Source organism: Natrix helvetica (assembly GCF_964273705.1).
Source record: "Natrix helvetica genome assembly, chromosome: 10".
In the NCBI taxonomy this organism is placed as follows: domain Eukaryota; kingdom Metazoa; phylum Chordata; class Lepidosauria; order Squamata; family Natricidae; genus Natrix; species Natrix helvetica.
Window position 1 is genome coordinate 7,819,445 of NC_138561.1, and position 17,652 is coordinate 7,837,096.

Sequence of the window (17,652 nt, forward strand, 5' to 3'; positions counted from 1 at the left end):
CCTAAAGACTCAAGGTGACCTCCAGAATTGGAACTCCACGTTTACAGATACCTTTGCGGACGGAAGAAAGAGATGCCACCACTGGCAAGCATCCCAGAGGCAAGTGATTGGACCATTGTGGGAAATACAACACTGACCTGGGCCTTTGCCTAGTCCAACAGGATGTCCTTTACGTTGAGAATCATAGACGCACAAATAACCAGCGTGTGTTTACATTGGGGCTTGCGGACATTACAAACAGGGGTGTATCTAGGGTGGAGCTCCTCCTGGTTGCAGGCACCAAGGAAGTACATTGTCTGATAATCCGAAGACAACAAGCAGATGTTTGGGGAGACCGATATGGAGTCGAGTCAGCTGTTTGGCAGGAGCAACAGAAGAGCGGGGTATTTAAAAATGACTCCCTCCAGATGTGACAAATGTTTGTTACACCACAGGACCTTTCGTGTACGCCAACGGTCCTCAACTTACAACAGTGACCATTCAAAGTTACAAGGGCGCTGAAAAAAAGAGACTTATGACCTATTTTCCACACTTGTGACTGCTGCCGCATCTTCATAGCCACGGGATCAATATTCGGACACTTGGCAGCTACTCATATTTATGACGGTTACAATGTCCCGGAATCATGTGATTGCCTTTTGTGACCGTCTGACAAGCAACGGGGAAGACAGATTCACTTACTGACTTAACAACTGCTCTGATTTAATTAACAAACACAGCGAGACAATGGGGCAAAACTCACTTATCAGATTTCTCACTTAGCAGCATAGATTTGGGGCTCGATTGGGGTCGTAAGTTGAGGACTGCCTGTATATAGCAGCATTTGCTTGAAACACAGATGTGATTTTCTCCATTCCTCCAAAATGCTCATTCTTCAGATTTATAGCAATAACACTTAGACTTATATACCGCTTCATAGTGCTTTTACAGCCCTCTCTAAGCAGTTTACAGAGTCAGCCTATGGCTCCCAACAATCTGGGTCCTCATTTTATCGACCTCGGAAGGATGGAAGGATGAGTCAACCTTGAGCCAGTGAGGATCGAACTGCTGGCAGTTGGCAGAGTCAGCCTGCAATACTGCATTCTAACCACTGCACATCATGGATGGATGGATGGATGGATGGATGGGGAAGGGGGGAAGGAAGGAAGGAAGGAAAATAGCACTTATACACCACTTCACAGTGCTTTACAGCCCTCTCTAAGTGGCTCACAGAGTGAGCCCAACAATCCCCCAACAATCTGGGTCCTCGTTTTACCGACCTAGGAAGGATGGAAGGCTGAGTCAACCTTGAACCTGGTGAGATTCGAAGATATTTCACAGGCTGTACCACAATCTGGACTGGCAATTGATTCATTTCTACCCATTGCTTCTTAGGAAGCAAGTGACAAGCATCCAGACGGGAAGAATCTACTGCGTTTGGGGCCATCGTTCCACCCTTAATCAATCCTTTGATCAGCAAAGACTGAATGATAAGCAGCCTTCGATATCTTACGCCGGCCTGGGCTTTGAAGCCTGATCTCGTTCTAACCACATCACATCACATGAGCGCCCAGAAAAATATTTATCAACGACACGATCCATTTTTTCATCAGTATCAAATCTTTCCTTCCTCTTTTCTAATCAGAAACAAAAAGAAAAAAAAATGTAATGTCAAACTGAGCTGTTTGTTTTTAACTTCTCCAGAGTTATGCCCTGACTGGCTTGGTGGTCTTGGGAGTTGTTTTGTGAAACTTTAAAAAAAACAAAAACCTGCAGAAGGGTTATTTTTAAAGCTCTGGGTTTTGTTTTGGATTTTATTTTTTTTTGCAATTTCCACCTTTTATCCTTTACGGTAAACTATAATTAGGCCCCAGGCAAAAGACTAATGATGAGTGTTCAGATTTCCAAACCTTAGAACCTCTTTAATCAAGGCAAGCCAACTGTAGTTTTGGAAGTCAGTTTTAAGAAAATAAACTGTATTTATGTTATCTGTTACAGTCTTGAAGACGGCTTACATGGAAAGCTCCCCTTAACCTTGGAGGTCATCTAGTCCAACCCCATGCTCAAGCAGGAGATCCTATACCATTTTCTTTCTTTTTTGTTCCTGAAAGCTGGCTGGGGAATTCTGGGAGTTGAAGTCCGCCAGGCTTAAAGTTGCCAAGGTTGGAGACCCCTGTTTTAGACTGATTGGAAGGAGGAGGAGGAGGAGGAGGAGGAGGAGGAGGAGGAGGAGGAGGAGGAGGAGGAGGAGGAGGAGGAGGAGGAGGAGGAGGAGGAAGGAAGGAAGGAAGGAAGGAAGGAAGGAAGGAAGGAAGGAAGGAAGGAAGGAAGGAAGGAAAGAAGAGGGTAGCCTAAATATACAGAAAATTTGTATTCTTTTAGGTTCTAAGAAACTGACTCCAGTGGCCTGCTTTTAAAATATTTTTTATCTTCTCCAGTTGGACAGTAAAGCTACATTTATAGGTGTTCTACCTTGTTTTGTAAAATCATCTCGATCTCTGTGGCACCCCTTGTTCCAACAATAAAGGCTGAACTTTTTAAAAAAAACCACCAAAAACAGAAGACTCCATGTCTGTTATAATAGAAACCATCTCCCAGCAATTGTCTTCTCGGCTACAAAAAGAGAAACTAAGAAATGATGAAATCGTGTTCCCTTTTAACTTCCTTGGGGGAGGTTAATAGATAACTTGGGGACCGTACTATTATGTCCTGTCCTGTGTAGTCATTACGCAGGCAGGGTCAACGAGAACTTAGCAGAAGAAAATATGTCCTTCAATCCTCTATTTTATTCTGCAAAAGACAGTATATGTACGAAATGGAGACTAAGCAGACTTTCCAAATTGGGATCGGTTGGTTTTTTTTTCTTGTCTTCAAGGGAATGTCACAGCAAGGGGCTGAGTTTGGACCTAGTTAGCATTGAAAATAGCAATACCTTTTAGGCTTATATACTGCTTCACAGTGCTTTGCAACCCTCTCTAAGCGGTTTACAAAGTCAGCCTCTTGCCCCCAGCAATCTGAGTCCTCGTTTTACCAACATCGGAAGATTAAAAGGCTGAGTCAACCTTGAGCCAGTCAGGATCGAACTCCTGGCAGCGGGCAGAGTTAGCCTGCAATACTGCATTCTAACGACTGCACATCATGGATGAAGGGATGGATGGGCAGACAGACGGACGGATGATGGATAGAAGGGAGAGCAATAGCAATAGCACTTAGACTTATATACCGCTTCACAGTGCTTTCAGCCCTCTCTAAGCAGTTTGCAGAGTCAGCCTATTGCCCCCAACAATCTGGGTCCTCATTTTACCCACCTCGGAAGGTTGGAAGGCTGAGTCAATTTAAGTCAGTAAGAATCAAACTGCTGGCAGTGAGCAGAATTAGCCTTTTATTCACCTGAGTCAACCTTGAGCTGGTGAGAACTAGCTTGCAATACTGAATTCTAACCACTGCACTACCACGATTCTGAATAATTACTTAGATGGGGCACCAACAGGAAATCCAAAGCTCTAGAGGAAAAACATCCCCGTGAGATGGCTGTTCACACTGCATTCCTCTCCCACCACAACTGAGCTCTTCACCAAGGCAAATCACAGTAGGTATGGCTACATGTAGGAGGTCACCGGGCGCAGAGGTCAGCTGAAGTAAGGTTATATTTACTGGGAGGGAAGCCACATAGAACCTTATGCACATTGCCTTGAGCTGTATCATGCAAAAAGAGGCAACACGTGAAGTTGTTGACTGGGCTTTTATATCAGCCAAAAAGAAAAACTCATCGTTTTATGAACAGAAAGGAAGGGAGGAGAGGGAGGGGAAGGGAAGGGAAGAAAGAAAGAAAAAACCAGGCCAAAAATCAATACACGAGCTATCACATGTCATTCCTTATTGCCGTAGTAATCAAACACATTTAATAAGTGTTTTGCAATGTTTTTATATTATAAACAAATATGAAAACAGGACAACCCCTTCGGAATTCCAGAAAAAAGGGCCACCAGTGAAATGTACCCAACAAAATGCTACGGTCTGAAATTTCCGAAGAGCTTCTTGAATGTCGCAGGGGGAAAACACTATATGGCAGTGATGGCAAATCTTTTAGACACCAAGTGCCAAAACATGATGCGCGCGTGCCCAAACTGAAAGGTGCACATGAACACAAACACGTACATGGGTTGACATGTGCGCGCATGCACCAACATGCACACATGCGCAGCAGAGACCCGAAGGTAGGGCATCCGAACACCAGCAGTGCACCAAGAAGTAAGATATTTTTCTCTCGGGAGCTTCTGTTCTGTTGTTTGCAGGGAAACAGAAGCTCACGAAAGAAACGCCACGGAGATCTGAGATATATACGGTGCGTGTATATATCACGGATATATGGGAGCAAGTTTCCATCGTATTACCACATTAACTATAACGTTAATCTTCTCACTTCATGATGGGACAGCTGGCCGCAAAACATGTTACACGTAGCTCTGCTCAAACCTGTACAATGTTTACAGCATCTCAGGGATTTCATGGGCCAAAGAGAGAGGAGGGGAGAATGGGGTCTTTGACAAGCAAAACACACACACACACTTTCGTTTTGATTTGAGAAAAAGATTCTCAGATTTCCTAAGCTCAAAAGAACTTGGTTTTACTTTTGACTTCAAGATTGGATTGGTGCAAGAGTGAAGCTGGATCAGAAAAAAAATCTGTCTGGTTCAGGGGTCCCCCCCCTCCTCCATCATCAGCAAAGATGCTTACTAATAAAGCAAGAATAATATTTTTAAAAATGTGAAGATCAAAATCAAGCAACAGATAGGGGCTGTACGAGTGATGATATTATCACGTTACTGTGTTACAGGAACTGAAGCAGATTTCTTGAAAAAGGAAAACCTGTCATTTACAGTAATTACTATTCTGTGTATTACTTTCTGATTATATTAGCCCTGTTATATTTTGGGTTGTACTTCATCGTATCTTCTGGTTGAAATGCCAACAAAACATTGTACTGTGAATTCCTAACCACAAACCGCAGCTCCGGCTAAATATAAAACATGGAGAGAAAAAGAAAAGAAAATATCACCATATGCATTGATGTTCCGATTGAGGTTTGTCTCCTTTCAGTTTTGTATTTTGCATTTATTCATCAGGACAGGTCGATCTAGTGAATGAGCCAGCAAAGGAGGATAGATTTTGTTTGCAAATTTCTCTTAAAAAAAAAAAGGTCCTTTGCAATGAAAAAGAGGAACTTCGAAAGTCTGACTTGGCTTTTTATCAAGATAAAAGCACAGCACAAATGTCTAGGTTCTTTACGTTATAATAATGAGGGTCAGAAAATGGTCCCATTTGTTGCTACTTTAAATCAAAGATAAAATGATATAAAATATATATTTAAATATATAAAATGAAAAATAAATGCCTTAAGCTACAGGAAAAAAAAAATTCTCCAAAGGTAAATTACTCACAACTGGTCTTGCAGAAATTCAACCGTCGTGAAAAGATCAGAGCGCCTTATAATAGCAACAAAACCTTGAACGGTTTTATTTAATACTGGTATTAAATCATAAATTCACGATGGTTGAATTTAGTTTTTATTAGACTGGCATGTGAAGGTGTTCTTGCACAGGAAGTTCAGAAACGAACAAATATTTAGACTCCTTTGGCGTTTGTTTTATAAAACTACCAAGCCCAGGAGGCAAAATGTCCCTGAGCAAGCACTTATGCGAAGATGAAAGTTTGTAAATATTAAAATTGTTCTTTGGGGAAATTGAGCGGTAAAACCCATATGCATACAGCCTCGGGGATAAAAATTAGGTTACTCTTTAAAGTATGAAATCCTGCACAATGGAAAACTACATGCATACTGCAAAAATGCATCTGATTTAAAGGACAACGAGGAGGTGGGCGGGGGGGGGGGGGGAGCCAGGATGGCAACAGGGCAGATTTGATAAAAATATGTTATGATCACTTATGTGCTAGCTAGTAACTGCACACGTCACTGTATTTGTCGGAATCCTTAACCAAACCAAAATCTGTAGCAGAACCAGTTTGGATTTTAACCAAAATGAGTTGCACCAAATAAACAAATGCCTGCATCTGATATTTGTCTTTTTCTTTTTGCTAAGCTATAATGTGATCTGCTTGGCTTTGGATTAAGGTGCTGTAGGAACTCTATCCTTCTGTTCAGTAATCCTGGATTTTCAACTTCGTGCTATGGGTAGCTGGTAGCTTATTCCACGAATCTTGGTTTAATGCGATGGGTGAATCCAGGCACATTTCTCTGAGAACCCTGCCAAAAGGTCGCCTTTCTTTTCCTGCGTTTGCTTTTCGTTGGGAATTTTTAAATTTTTTAAAAAGTGTTGAAAAAATAAACAGTCAACAATAAATAACTGTGAAAGAAGTTTTTAGGCAATGGGTAGGTTTAAGGGCGAGATTCAGTGTTTCTCAACCGTGGAATCGTTTAAGATGAATGAGTTTTAACGCCTAGAATTCCCCAGCCAGCTAGCGTAGCAGAGTTCATACAATGGGACTTTATTGTTCCAATAGATCCTGAGTCCTTCTTCTAAGCTAGAAGTAGATAGTGCCTCTATGATTCCTACAAGACAGGATTTCTCAGCCTTGGTGAGTTGACAATAGTCATAGTAATGGGGACACCTAGGTTTGTCCATAGAGCAGGTGCAAAAGATAATATGTGAAGGTCCTATTGCATTGATTTATAGAGAAAAAGAGCAAGAGTGGGAGGAAGAAAGGAAGGAAGGAAGGAAGGAAGGAGAAATGGAAAGAGGGAGGGGGAGGAAGGGAGGGGGGAGGGAGAAAGGAAGGAAGGAAGGAGAAAGAAAGAGATGGAAAGAGGGAAGGAGAGAGGGAAGAAGGAAGGAAGGAAATAAATTGATTTGTGGACTTTAACTCCCAGAATTCTTTAGCCAGCACAGCTTTGGAATTCTGGGAGTTGAAATCCATACCTCTTAAAGTTGCCACGGTTGAGGGACACTTGTCTAAAAATTGCTTAAGTTGATCTTCTTCTACTTTCACTTCTAAAATACCTCTTCCGGATAGCAGCAGGGGAAAAAAATCCTACATTTTTTTGTCAAGCACAGCCTCACCAAAAAAGGAGGCTGGCTGGGGAATTCTGGGAGTTGATGTCTACATGTCTTAAAGTTGCCAAGTTTCCAGCAAAAAAAAGCATCCATATTTCCACAGGTTCACTTAACAACTTGTATGTTCGCTTAACGTCCATGGTTTTTGCTTAACGATCACAGCAAAAAGGTTATAATACCATCAGGCACAACCATGGGGTGACCTCTTTAACAACTGCCACGACCCACAACTGTAATCCGGGGTCCAATGATGGCCTTAAGTCAAGGACTACACCTTGACTTAAAGAAAAAGAAGTAGAAAGATTCTGAATAAGACAAGAAGAGATGGACTAATGATGATCCAATAAATGACCAGCCCTTTGGATTACCATATTTTTCGGAGTATAAAACACACTTCCCCCCCCCTAAAAGAGGGTGAAAATGTGGGTGTGTCTTATACACTGAATGTAGCCCCGCCTACCTACTGGCCCCCACCCTTTGGCCTCTGCCTCCCAGCAATTTACCTCCTTGCAGCAAATGGGGAAAATGGGGCTTGCGTTCAGCAATAGCCTATGGCAATCCTTGCAGCCTGAAACAGCTGATCATCGGGAGGCCCCTGCTGAAACTGAAACTGAAAGTGAAACAGGCTGTTTGTTGTTTGCTGCAAGGAGGCAAATGGCTGGGAGGCAGAGGCAGATATTTTTTTTCTTGTGCTAATCAGGCTAAACTGAAACAAGCTGTTGGCTGTTTCCTGCAAGGAGGTAAGTCAATAAATATAAATGCCTATAGAATGTTCAAATTATTAGACTTATTTTTTTTAAAGACTGCTTCATTATTGTTCTAGACAACTTAATAAAATGAAAAAGATTTTTAAAATAAATGCCTTGATCTGAAGAGGCCCAGTGCTATTGTATCTTCTTTTAAATAGCAGAGAATAACATATACTTCCAGAAAGCCACATCAATTTTAACAGCATCTGTACAAGTATAATCCGAAATGTAACACCACAAACAGTGTATATCATCTGTTTGCTGTTTGCTGCAAGGAGGCAAATGGCTGGGAGATAGAGGCAGATTTCCACACACACCCTTCTTTTCCTCACCAAAAGCTAGATGTGTCTTATATTTCGGATAGTCTTATACTCCAAAAAATACGGTAATGCTATGCAGGAAAAAAACTGTGATGCAACCCTGCTACTCCCATCCAAATTCCATGCGGAGTTTGCCTGGGATCATCTTTCAAAGAGAAAAGGATTACAAGAGAATTCCCAGGGGTGGAGTGGAGTGATGTTTCATTTTGGGAGGGGGAGGGGGCGAGACCTCAGGCGTCAGTGAAGATCTCGTGTTTTAGCACACCAGTCTCTCACCAGGATTCTGCCACGTCCCTGATTTCCATTAAATCTCAGGGAACTGAAGGGCAGGAGAGAGGAGAGGGCATCTGGAAGACGGGGTAGTGAGGGAAGCGGGACTGAAAGGGGCAGAGAGCTCACAAAGAAATATAAAAGACATATAGTAGAGTAGGGTAGGGTAAGGTAGGGTAGAGTAGAGTAAGAGAGTTGGGAAGGGATCTTGGAGGTCTTCTAGTCCAACCCCCTGCTTAGGCAGGAAGCCCTACACCACTTCAGACAAATGGTTATTCAACATCGTCTTTAAAACTTCCAGTGTTGGAGCATTCACAACTCCTGGAGGCAAGTTGTTCCACTGATTCATTGTGCTAACTGTCAGGAAATTTTGATTGACAATAGATCTATGGCTAAGTTCACAGATCATGGTGCCTTACAACTATTAAATAAGGATGGCCAAATAAACCACTGGAATGAAGGTTCCTTGGAGATCTTTGAACTTGGCTGTTTCCTTGCAGACGTTTCATTACCAAACTAGGTAACATTATCAGTGATGATAGGGAGCGGGGTTTTGTAGTGGAGGAGAGCAAGGACTCTCGTTGTTCTCTGAGCTTGGTTGGTTCCTTGGAGACATTTCATTACCAAACTAGATAACATCACTGCCGGTAGGGAGTTGAATTTGCTGTCAATTTATATTCTAGCGCAGTGATGGCGAGTGCCAAAAGGGGGGGGGCGCATGTGGTCATCGGGGCCGCAACCCGGAAGAGGATCTGCCCAGGGGGCATTCGCATGCTGGAAAATGAACTTCTGGTTTCTGGTGTGCACATCCAGTTTCCAGAACTTCTGCATGCACAAAGGCCAGCTGACCATTACGCACATATGCACACCAGAAACCCGGAAGAGGAACAGGCAACGCCACTTTGGCCATGCATGCGAGAGGTTCGCCATCACGGTTCTAGTGGCTTGCCCTGTGTTTACCGCTGGAAAATAGCCTTGGGTTTCCCAATCCTGATTTTAAAAAAAAAAGCAAGGCAGGGTTTGCATAGCACACCAGACTAAAGTCAGATGCGAACGTGGTAAATTGCACTCTTTGGAAGAAAAAAAAGTGCACTGCTCTGCCCAGAAGCATTTTCAGTTGGCTGTTCTCACTTGGGGGCTTGATTCGAAAACCCAAAGAATTAGGAAGTCCTCTCCCACCTCAATCATGTGAACAAAATGAGAGCTTGTCACTGAAACCAATCGCAGACCAAAAGCCACACTCTGCAAACGAACAAGAAAAGAGAACTGAAAGGGAGATGGAGATAAACGAAGAGAGAGAGAAAAAACAACGAAGGCTGCAACCCATATACCCTTACTTTGCAATAAACCCAGGGCTGTCAGTCAGGCTTTACTGCTACGAGAGATCTGCATAAACTTTGATCTCACTACAGTCACAAAACGAAGAGCCAGGGGCTGAACTGATAGACCCCCAAGAAATGCTAAAGACCTGTGGCATTGTGAACTATCTGCCACAGGTTAGGAGGAACGAGCAGAGTCCTTGCACTATTTACGATTTGCACTATTTATACACGACGCTGGTGAGTCATGCAGGATCTAAAGAGCAACACTTCCATCCAAAGGCCCAAAGTCCAGAACAGTCATTACGGTAATTCTACAAACAGGTGACTACCGCTAACGTCTACCTGCGGTTGGCAACAATCCACTTCAGATAGCCAAGTGGAAAATGGCTGCTTTGGAAGAGACGACTGATGGGGTTGTGTAACCACAGCAAAGCTGCAAGGAAACTCAGCAATTAGCCCTTCTGCTATGGACGCTGCAGCCTTATGGTATATAGAGAACTGCTGCTCTCTGGCAGCCTACCTTGCAGGGTTATGGTAAGAGATGCTTGGCTCGCTAAACCCTTTGCAAGAAGGCTTAAATTTCATTGCATGCACGAGAAGAAGTAAACACCCTTGGTTCTTGAGCCGAGATGAAATTCAGTCTCACACTTCAAAGTATCACATGATCTGCAATCTAGCCTAAATCCACCAAGAGATATTATCTAAAATGGGAAGAGAGCACCTTCCATTTTCTGCAATCTAAAACTGGGAACGGGATATTGTAGGAGATTTAACACAAACATTTCAAATCTGAAGGAGGAGGAGGAGGAGGAGGAGGAGGAGGAGGAGGAGGAGGAGGAGGAGGAGCTTCCTCTAGCTTCTATTTTTGAGACTGGATGGACTACAACTTCCCCTAATCTGGGTGGACTACAACCCTCCCCTCACTTCAAAAGAGCAAGAGGAACAAAGGCCAACCCTGGTCTTGAAGGGAGCAAAGTTCGTAAGGGTGTATCGCTCAGAATCCAACCGAAAACACAACACGCATGTTGTTTCGTGTTTCGTGTCCACATCCAACCGCTCCATGCGTACAAAGCCTATTTGCCTTCTGTACCAAGGTCTGATTCGTTCTCCGTTCTTCCCTTTAATTACAAGTCAGCGTTTTAAAGAGCCAGCCAACCTGATTAAAAACAACAAAGGAACCTCAACCTCCAAAGAAGGAAATGATTCAAATCTAAGTAACCGGGGCATCTGACTGTTGTGAAGAAAGAGGAAGCGAAATCTTCCATCATGAGGTGTTCATGATGAATAATTCAATTACTATAGCCTTCTCAATAATGGAAAGACAAGCCCTTCACAAAGAGGATTATTCCTTGGGGGTGGGGGTGGGGGGAACCTTCTCGTTTCAACTTCAAGCTATTCCAAACTGCCAAAGGACAAGAAGATGACAATCGGATTAAGAACAATAAAAATTAATACTCCCCCCCCCCAAAAAAAATCAGCCTAAGGTCAAAATGTTGCTTCTGTTGGAGGCTTTGTTCAAAAGCACCTATTTTGACTTCAAAAACCATCCTTCCCACACGCCAGGTTTTGCAAAATTTTTATTTTGGAGGTGTGTGTGGGGGGGGGAGGTTTTCCAGCTCCCACTATCCAGGTGTTGGACCACAACTCTCCCCTACACACACACATACACACACACACCAACAGCAGAGAGAAGGGACTGGGTGCGGGGAGCCTGTTCAAACCCCAGGGGCCAAAGAGCAAGGAAAGGCAGTGAGAGAACGGCCCTCTCTTTCCACAGGGCAAGCAAGCAGAGTCTATCTTGAGCTGGTTGTGGGGGCAGCTCAACCACAGATTGGCATGAAGGTGGGTTCAAACCCCACCGAGCCAAATCTTGGGGGCGGGGGGGGGGGGCAAAACCAACCCTAGGGGTGTCTTGCAGCTGGTTGCTTTGGCCTGACATCCCGAGACCTGTCTCGGTGGAGGGGCTCAAAGAGGTGTAAAACCCAGGTAAAGGTGAGGGGGAGGAGGGGGGAGGAAGGCAGGCACAGGCGCACCGTGCGTCCCTATCCTACTGTCCCCGGGTATGCGTCCCCCTTTCATTCACGTCCATCCTTATACCTGTCACCTTGTAAAGTCAAAGACACAAAAGAGAGAAAGAAAGCAAACCTCCATACAGCCCGGGGGGGGGGGGTGAAGAGGGTCTCCGGGGCAGGGGGAGCCCACTTACCGTGGCCGAGGCCAGGCTGTGCTCGTTGAGGGCCAGGTGATGCGGCTCCCACCGGCGCAGGAATTTGGAGGTGAGGATCTTGCTGAGGAAAGTCCTGGGGTGCCGCACGACGCATACCTGGATGTCCCCTTCCTGGAGCAGCTTGTAGCGCATGCCGCTGCAGTGGACGCCTCGCCGGCACGGGGCGGCTCCGGGCTTGGTCCCTTCGGGCGCCTCGCCCAGCAAGGGCTGCTTGCTCTCCTCCAGCGGCCGGGGGTCGCTGCCGCCCCCGCAGCCGCTCGTGCAATCCATGGCGACCCCTCCCCGGGCCAAGCAGGCGTGGGGGGGGGCGAGAGAGAGGGAGAGAGGGGGGGCAGAGCCGACGGAGAAGGAGGAGGGGGAGGAGGGGTCTCTAAGCCCGGCCGCCCCCGGAGCCGCGCGGAGTCCCCATGCAGCGCCCGCGGCTCTACTCCAAGCCCCCCGCCCAGACAAAAGGCGCTCCGGAGGGACGGCGGGGCTGGGCTGGGCGGCCAGGCGGAGGCACCGGGGACTTCCGAGGAGGCAGGAGAAGGGCCGCCGGGTCCTCTGGCGCACGTCGGGATGCGGGCGGACGCGTGTCTGGGAGCCCCGGGCGGCGTCGCGAAGCCCGAGGAGGAGGAGGAGGAGGAGGAGGAGGAGGAGGAGGAGGAGGAGGAGAGGCGAGCGGGGCTGGGAAGCGCCTGGCAGGAGCCGCTCCGGAGCGCCGCGGATTGGCTTGCGCGGTCATGTGCGGCCGCTCTGACGTCAATGCCAACCCGGGCAGCTGCTCCTGCTCCTGCGGCCGCCGCTGCTGCTGCTGGCTGGATGGCTCGCTCGCTCGCCTGCCCCGCCGGGCGGCCCGGGAACGCGCCGCGTCCACGCCTCGGGATGGAGCTGGAGGGGCTGGCTTTGGGGGGAAGGAGGGAAGAGGGGGGGAGAGGTCTTTGGAGGAGGAGGAGGACTACATGTCCCATGCCACCCATGCTCCTCCTGCCAGGCGGTAGGAAGGGAATGGCAGCCCGTTCCTTCCGGAGGGCACCAGGTTGAAGAACGTGGCGCGCTCTCTCTCTCGCTCTCTCTTTTCTTCCTTCCCTTCTTCTCAATCCCATCTCCCACCTTCGTTCTTATTCCCATCTCCTTCCTTCCTTCCCTCCTTCCTTTCTTTTAAACCCAGTCCCCCACCTTCTTTCTCATTCCCATTCTAATTTCCTTCCTTCCTTCCTTCCTTTTTTTCCTTCTCAATCACATCTCTTACCTTCATTCTTATTCCCATCTCCTTCCTTCCTTCCTTTTTCTTTCTTCTCAATCTCATCTCTTACCTTTGATCTCATTCCCATCTCCTTCCTTCTCAATCTAGTCCCCTATCTTTTTTCTCATTCCCATTCTACTTTCATTCCTTCCTTCCCTCCTTCCTTCATTTTTATTTCTTCCCAATCCAATATCTTACCTTTGTTCTTATTCCCATCTCCTTCCTTCCTTCCTTCCTTCCTTCCTTCCTTCCTTTTTTCTTTCTTCTCAAACCCCATATCTTACCTTCGTTCTCATTACCTTCCTTCCTTCCTTCCTTCCTTCCTTCCTTCCTTCCTTCCCCACTTACTTTCTCCCCCACCACCAATCCTCTTTTCACCAGCCAGCACAGAACACAGGGCTGGAAGGGACCTTTGAGGTCTTCTAGTCCAACCCCTTGCTCAAGGCAAAAGACCTTACAGAGTCATCCCAGTCAATCCAATGATTGCAGGGCAGGATTTACAGCTCGGTGTTGGCTAGGAAATTTTGACAAGCCAGCATGTTTGATTTTTCTCTTAATCTTCAACTGGTGGTCCTTGATTGCCTTGAACGTGTGAACTCAAGAGATGGATGTTGGCATAAAACACGACTGAGCTAAAACGTGATTTTCTCAATTCCTCTGTTTTTCGATTGACACGACTCACTGAGCCCTGAGTGATGAATGGTGGCCCAATGGGGGGGGGTCCAATAACACCCCTCATGATGAGATTATAGTTGTGCATTTGTATCTTAGCTTGCTTTTCAAACCTGCCCTATAATTGCATAGGTGCGATTTTTCCTGATGAATCTACTCCCGCAGCTTTTTATCAAAAACACACACAAGGAGTGATGGATGGATAGAATGTCATGGCGAAAATAAATATGATTTATATTCCATTTTGAACCAGGCTGCTTTATGATACTGAGGATTTATCGCTTAACCTTTGCAAATGGAGCCAAACAAAACAGAGTATCAATTAAATGTGAGGTAATCTTCCAATTAAAAAAGATATTAGCTGTTTATGTAAAACAATGATGTTCCAATTGAATTTGAATTTTAAATTGAATTTAAATTTAAATCCGGGGGATTGAAAGGTAAGATACAGAACCTTGAAATAACTCTCCCATGATACTAAACATGATAATGGATAATGGAGCTCACATGACATTAAAAAGCTTATTTACTAGTAACAATGTTACGCTTCAGTGCTTTATAAAAAAACCATACCCTTAGGAAAATCAATACAGTACAAAAAAGTATCATATTAGGTCCAATGGCTTGTAACAACAGTGGAAGCAACAAATTTCATTGTATTTATTCTGTACAATGACAATAAAGGCTATACTATTGTGGCTATTTTCAAAAACAAATGTTTTTGAAACGTTTGCAGTTAATACTCTTCTTTTCAAAGGTTCAGAACTAGAATCTCAACCGTGTTGTGTGTGAAAAGAATTTTGTCACGCTCCAAATACTGACGTGCACCAGGAATTCTTTTTAAGTTGCTTTCATCTTTATGACTGTTATGAAAGCTGCAAATATTTAATCATTCAGATTGAATCATAATCAGTACTGGTCTTGCTTTGGTTACGATATTTTTAAACCAAAATCTGCGTGTTGAAAATAAAGAGAAGGAGGCCTTAAAAAGCCAAAAGCCTGATCTTGAGGACTGAAGAATGAGGAGGAGGAGGATAATTATAAAAAATGACCGAATTCAAAACACTCGTATAAAACTAATACCATCTGTTAAAATGTACGTACAGGTAGTCTTCAACTGATAACAGTCATTTAGCGACCGTTCAAACTTACAACAGCACTGCAAAAAGTGACTTAGGACCGTGTTTCACACTTATGACCATTGCATCACCGTGGTCACATGACATACATTCAGATACTTGACAATTGACTCACATTTATGACGGTTGCAGGGTCCCAGGGACATACAATCCACTTTTACGACCTTCTGAAAAGCCAAGTCAATGGGGAAACCAGATTCACTTAACAATCGCGTTACTAATTTAACAACTGCAGTGATTCACTTAACAACTGTGGCAAGAAAAGTCATAAAATGGATCAAAATTCACTTAACAAAGTTCTCACTTAGCGACATAAATGTGGTCGTACGTTGAGGACTACCTGTACATACACTATTCTGTTTAAATATAACACAGGTAAAACAAAATCCCTATGGGTACACGAAATATATTGACGATTTATTTTGATGACTAATGGAGCAATCTTGCATGCGATTAGATAGAAATAAATAAACGAGAAAAAAAATAAGATATATTCTGCTATGTTTAGAAGGATTTACTTCTCAATTGGCACGGAGAGGAATGCACACAGCAATAACAAGCAGGCTATTTCTAGGCATACCTGATTAGGAATAAAGTTCATGAAATTTAATGGGGTATAAGAACGCAGGAAGATTTATTTTTGACTTAACACTGAAGCATTCCAAGCTTGCAAGATGAAACAGGAATCTGCAGAGACCAAAGATTTAGACACAGGTTTGTAGCTATCCAACCTACAGACCCTCTAAAGGTAAAGGTTCCCCTCGCACATATGTACTAGTCGTTCCCGACTCTAGGGGGCAGTGCTCATCTCTGTTTCAAGAGCCAGTGCTGTCCGAAGACATCTCCTGGTCCTGTGGCCGGCATGACCAAACACCAAAGATGCACGGAATGCTGCTACTTTCCCACCAAAGGTGGTTCCTATTTTTCTACTTGCATTTTTACCTGCTTTTGAACTGCTCGGTTGGCAGAAGCTGGGACAAGTCACGGGAGTTCGCTCCGTTATGCAGTGCTAGGGATTCGAACCACCAAACTGCCAACCTTTCTGATCAACAAGCTCAGCGTCTTAGCCACTAAGCCATCGCATCCCCTACAGACCCTCTCGGGGCCAGCAATAAAATGAGTATCGTTATGCAAATGAAGTCATTATATCATGTTTTGTTTTGCTACTTCTTTGCTATAATTGGCTGGAATAGTCTTAATTCCAGCAAAGACTTCCAAGGCTGCCGCAGTTCTTAAATTAGCATAGCCTTACATTTTTGTAGCATTTTATAAATGTTAGCATTATGGCCTTTTATAATGACCTGTCTTTGTTTATTGAGCACTAGCCGATAATCTGGCATTGCCTGGGTATTTATTTATAGGGGGGCAATGTCCGGACCAAACATAATTTCTAATATTGGATTTTCCCTCTTACCAGAGGGTGCCCCCTTGTGGAGCACTGTGAAACCGTTATCATGGCAACTTCACTGCGCTGCACAGCAGAAGCCAATTTACGGCAGTACAGTAGAATTCATTTTAAGGCACGACAGGCTATATCTTAACAGAACACACACCCAGAGAGGTGTTAGGGTGTCTTACCTCCACAGTATTTTTTTTAATTATTTTATTATTTTACTATACCTTTATTATTTTATCTTTATTTTATTTTAACAATTTGACTTTTGTTTTGTTTTTACTTTCAATTCTAATCTTAGGGTCATTGTGATGTTATTAATTGTATGCTGGTCCATGACCAAAGTAAAATTGATAAAATGGTTGGACTGATTATCTCGTAATGCAAGTATCTAACGGCATCATTCACGCAACATTCTGGGATACGTTTTGAACATTATTGGGCATGGCAAGGTCCTTGGACAGGGACGCTCAACAATCTTTCCAAAACATAAAAAGTGGAAGAGAATTTGAGCAGACGGAAAGACGGTGTGACTCAAGCAGAACCGTTGATTCTCCAGGAGGCAACACAAACTGTGCGGGTGGGGGGGGAATCCTTCTTCAACAACCCCCAAAATCTTCTGTAAGAATAAGAGAAGGAAGAACTCGAGAAGAGTTATTGCTTGCAAAGAAGCAATTAAATGAGAACATGACTGAATCCACCTGACCAAAGGCATCAGATTCTCTGGCGTCAGAGAGAATCTGACACATTTCTTTGACATCAGATTCTGTGCTGCTCTACAAAGAATATCTTCAGAGCGCTTTTGCAGCAGAATTATCAATTAGAAGTTCATCAGAAATATAGAAATGTGAGCAACATTTACCTTTCCCTGGGCACCTCCATCCTTTAGGGCAGGGGTGTCAAACTCAATTTATTTTCTTTTTTTAGTTTTTTTTTTAATTTTTATTCTCATAGTTACAGGTATATATTCACATAGTTATTGTTCTTATTTATCTTTATCATATTTTTACATATTTATTTTTCCATGTAAAAGGTTAAAATATACATTCTGGGTTGTTTTGCTTGCCATCCCATAGTCCTATTTTGTGTTAGCCCCACCCTATTTTTTCTTTTCTTTTCACCCTCCCTCCCTTCTCTACCTCCTTCCTTCCTCCTCTCCTTTCCTTTGCCTTCTTCCTTACTCCTCTCTTCCTCTCCCCACTCCTACCCTCTCTCCTTCTCTTTCTATCCCTTCCCTCCTTCCGCGCTTTTCCTCTTTCTTCGTTCTCTCCCCTTTCCTCTCT

General features: G+C 44.2%; 1 protein-coding gene across 1 annotated transcript in view; it reads right to left on the reverse strand.

Moving 5' to 3' along the window:
• The window catches only part of CMIP (c-Maf inducing protein), a 164,561-nt gene extending 151,989 nt beyond the window's left edge, over positions 1-12,572 (reverse strand). Inside the window, exon 1 of the mRNA XM_081963323.1 lies at positions 11,920-12,572. Within this exon, the coding sequence (XP_081819449.1) occupies positions 11,920-12,210 (291 nt within the window). The 5' untranslated portion in view covers positions 12,211-12,572. The remainder of the gene's footprint in view (positions 1-11,919) is intronic.
• Positions 12,573-17,652: the final 5,080 nt, after the last annotated feature.